Genomic DNA, 4,400 nt, shown 5'->3' with positions numbered 1-4,400 from the left:
CCTATCAAACCAACTCCGATTGACCTAAAACTTTGAACACAAGTCATAAATGATACAACGGACCTATTCCAACTTCCAGAACAAAAATCCGAGCCCGGTAACAACAAAGTCAAATCTCGGTCAAAGTTCTCAACTCTCCAAACTTCAACTTTTCCAACTTTGCCAATTCAAGCCAAAATCATATACGTGCCTCCAAATCAATATTCGTACACACTCCTAGGTACAAAATCACCACATGGAGCTATCGGAACTATCAAAACTCCATTCTGGAGTCATTTACACATAAGTCAATATCGGGTCAACTCTTTCAACTTAGGCTTCCAACATTGGGACTAAGTGTCCCAATTCATTTCGAAACATCCTCGGAAAAAAAACCAACCACCCTGACAAGTCACATATCAACAAATGAGCATTGAATAAGCAATAAATGGGGGAACGGGGCTACAATACTCAAAACAATCGGCCGGTTAATTACATTCTCCCCCTCATAAACAAACATTCATTCTCATACGGGTCTAGAATCATACCTGGAATCTCAAATAGGTGTGGATATTTGTTTCGCATCTCCTACTTGGTCTCCCAAGTAGCCTCCTCGACTGGCTGACCTCTCCACTGTACTTTCACTGAAGCTATAGTTTGTGACCTCAACTTCCGAACCTTCCGATCCAAGATGGCCACCGGCTCCACATCATTAGTCAAATCTCCATCTAATAGAACCGTGATGAAATTCAAAACATGAGACGGATCACCGACATACTTCCGGAGCAGGAAAACATGAAACACTGGATGAACACTCGATAGACTAGATGGAAATGCAAGCTTGTAAGCCACCTCTCAAATCCTCTCAAGCACCTCAAAAGGGCCAATATACCGAGGGCTCAACTTGCCCTTCTTCCCAAACCTCATAACACCCTTCATGGGAGAAACTCTAAGAAATATCTTCTCCCCCACCATGTAGGAAACATCACAAACCTTCTGATCGGCGTAACTATTCTATCTAGATTGCACTGTGCGAAGCCGATCCTGAATTAACTTAACATTTTTCAAAGCATCCTAAACCAAGTCAGTAACCAATAACCTAGCCTCACCCGGCTCAAACCAACCAACCGGAGACCGACACCGCCTCCCATACAAGGCCTCATACGGCACCATCTAAATACTCGATTGGTAGCTGTTGTTGTAAGGAAACTCTGCAAGCGGAAGAAACTAATCCCAAGAACCCCCGAAATCCATGACATAAATGCATAGCATATTCTCCAATATCTGAATGATGCGCTCAGACTGTCCGTCCGTCTGAGGGTGGAATGTTGTACACAACTCAACCCATATACCTAACTCTCGCTGCACAACTTTCCAAAACTGCGATATGAACTACATGCCCCGATTTAAAATGATGGACATCGACACACCGTGAAGGCGAACAATCTCGCGGATATAGATTTCAGCCAACCGCTCCAAATAATAGGTAGTCCCAACTGGAATTAAATGTGCGGACTTAGTCAACTGGTCCACAATTACCCAAATAGCATCAAATTTCTTCAAAGTCCGCCGGAGCCCAACTATGAAGTCCATGGTGATACAGTCCCATTTGCACTCTGGAATCTCAAGCCTCCGATGCAAACTGCCCGGCCTCTGATGGTCGCACTTCACCTACTGACAATTCAAGCATCAAGCTACAAACTCCACTTTGTCTTTTTTCATCCTCCTTTGCCAATAGTACTGCCTCAAGTCCTGGTACATCTTTGAATCTCCCGGATGAATGGAATACCATGAATTGTGGGCCTCCTCAACAATCAAATCACGTAACCCATCCACATTGGGCACACAAATCTGACCCTGGATCCGCAACACCCCATAATCTCCAATAGTAACCTCCTTGGCATCATCGTGTTGAACCGTGTCCTTAGGGACAAGCAAATGGTGGTCGTCATACTGACGCTCTCTAATGCGACCATATAAGGAAGAGTGAGAAACTAGGCAAGCTAGAACCATACTAGGCTCCGAAACATCTAACCTCATGAACTGATTGGCCAAGGTCTGAACATCTGATGCAAGTGGTCTCTCACCACCATGAATAAATGCAAGGCTACCCGCACTCATCGCCTTCCTACTCAAGGCATCGGCCACTACTTATGCCTTCCCGAGATTATACAAAATGGTAATATCATAGTCCTTTAGCTCCAACCATCTCTCTTGACTCGGTTTTAGATCCTTTTGCTTGAACAAGTGCTGCAGACTCCGATGATCTGTAAATACCTCACATGATCTGTAAGTCTTCAATTCATGAACAATGGATGCCAACTCCCAATCATGAACGGGGCAGTTCTTTTCATGAGGCTTCAACAGGCATGAATCATAAACAATCACTCTACCCTCCTACATCAAGACACACCAAATACCGATCCGAGAAGCATCACAATATATTGAATAAGAACCCGATGCTGAAGGTAACACTAGAACTGCAGTTGTGGTCAAGGCAGTCTTGAGCTTCTGAAAGTGCTCCTCACACTCATCCGACCACCTAAAAAGAGCACCCTTCTGGGTCAACCTGGTCAAGGGCACTGAAATGGACGAGAAACCCTCCCCGAAGCGATGATAATATCCTGCCAAGCCAAGAAAACTCCGAATCTCACTAGTTGAAAACAGTCTGGGCAAACTCTGAACCGCCTCAATCTTCTTTGGATCCACCTTGATCCCCTCACTGGACACCACATGTCCCGAGAATGCCACTGAACTGAGCCAAAACTCACACTTGGAGAACTTAGCATAAAGATTCCCCCCCTCAACGTCTGTAGTATATTCCTCAAGTGTTGTGCATGCTCCTCTTGGCTATGTGAGCACACCAGAATATCATTAATAAATACTATGACAAACAAATCAAGATATGGCTGGAACAAGCTGTTCATCAGATGCATGAATGTTGTTGGGGTGTTGATCAGCCCAAAAGACATCACAAGGAACTCATAGTGACCATAGTGGGTCCTGAATGCCGTATTCAGAATATCCGAGTCCCGAATCTTCAACTGGTGATAACCAGACCTCAAATCAATTATAGAGAATACTCTAGCTCCCTGAAGCTCGTCAAATAAGTAATCAATGCGCGAAAAAGGATACTTGTTTTTAATTGTAACTTTGTTCTACTGCTTGTAGTCACTGCACATCTGCATGGTACCATCCTTCTTCTCCATAATCAAAACCGGTGCACCCCAAGGCGACATACTAGGCCTAATGAACCCTTTATCAAGAAGCTCCTGAAGCTGCTCTTTCAATTCCTTCAACTCCGCTGGTGCCATATGGTATGGAGGAATGGAAATGGGCTGAGTGCCCGACACCAAGTCAATACAAAAATAAATGTCCCTATAGGGTGGCATGCCCGACAGGTCTCTAGGAAACACATCTGGAAAGTCTCGCACTACCGGAACAGAATCAATAGTAGGAGTATCAGCACTAACATCCCTCACAAAAGCTAAGTATGACAAACACCCCTTTCCAACCATCCATTGGCCCTTCAAATATGAAATCACCCTACTGGGAACATAGTCCAGAGAACCTCTCCACTCAATCCTAGGTAACCCCGACATCGCTAACGTCACGGTCTTAGTGTGACAATCCAGAATAGCATGACATGGGGACAACCAATCTATTACCAGAATCATTTCAAAATCAACCATGCTAAGCAATAAGAGATCAACTCTAGTCTCCAATCCCAATGGTCACCACACATGACCGATACACACGGTCCACAATAATAGAATCTCTCACCAATGTAGATACATGAACATGAGAAACTAAGGAATCACGGGGCATCTCCAAATAACGAGCAAAATATGATGATACATATGAATAAGTCAAACCAGGGTCAAATAATGTGGAAGCAACCATGTGGCATACTGAGACAATCTCTGTGATCACTGTATCTGAAGAAATAGCCTCTAACTTGGCAAGGAAAGCATAGCAACGAGCCTAGCCGCCACCTGATATGTCACGCCCCGATCTCGGGAGCGCGACCGACGCTCAATCGAGATACCTTGGTCAAGCAAGCCTACTTGATGCATTCTACCCATCCTTACCCAATAACAATAAGAGGACCCTTAACAAAAGATAAGCATGAGAAGGGTAAAATGTTCCACATTCTTTTTCAATTACTCAAAGGATATTCATTTTTCAATTTCCAAAATATTACAAGTTCATAATTACAAGGAAAAACATATTTTCCAAATACCAACACTTCTAACTCCTTACCCAACATCGTACACCACCCACAACATGTACACGAAGCCTCTAAGTACAACAGAAGAGTATTATGAAAATGCCAGCGATAAGGCCCCAACTATACCTCAAAATACAAATACAACGTCAAGTGACATAAGGCCCGGAATAGAGTAGGGCTCACCAAAACC

The 4,400-nt window shown here is 43.9% G+C and overlaps 1 protein-coding gene across 1 annotated transcript; it reads right to left on the bottom strand.

Annotated features, from left to right (window-relative positions):
• Positions 1–1,668: 1,668 nt before the first annotated feature.
• LOC138893983 (uncharacterized) lies at positions 1,669–2,100 on the bottom strand. The gene has a single exon (XM_070178655.1). The coding sequence runs from the start codon at positions 2,098–2,100 to the stop codon at positions 1,669–1,671; it is 432 nt and encodes a 143-aa protein (XP_070034756.1).
• Positions 2,101–4,400: the final 2,300 nt, after the last annotated feature.

This window comes from Nicotiana tomentosiformis, chromosome 6 (assembly GCF_000390325.3).
Source record: "Nicotiana tomentosiformis chromosome 6, ASM39032v3, whole genome shotgun sequence".
Lineage (NCBI taxonomy): Eukaryota > Viridiplantae > Streptophyta > Magnoliopsida > Solanales > Solanaceae > Nicotiana > Nicotiana tomentosiformis.
This window is presented reverse-complemented; position numbering and strand designations above follow the sequence as displayed.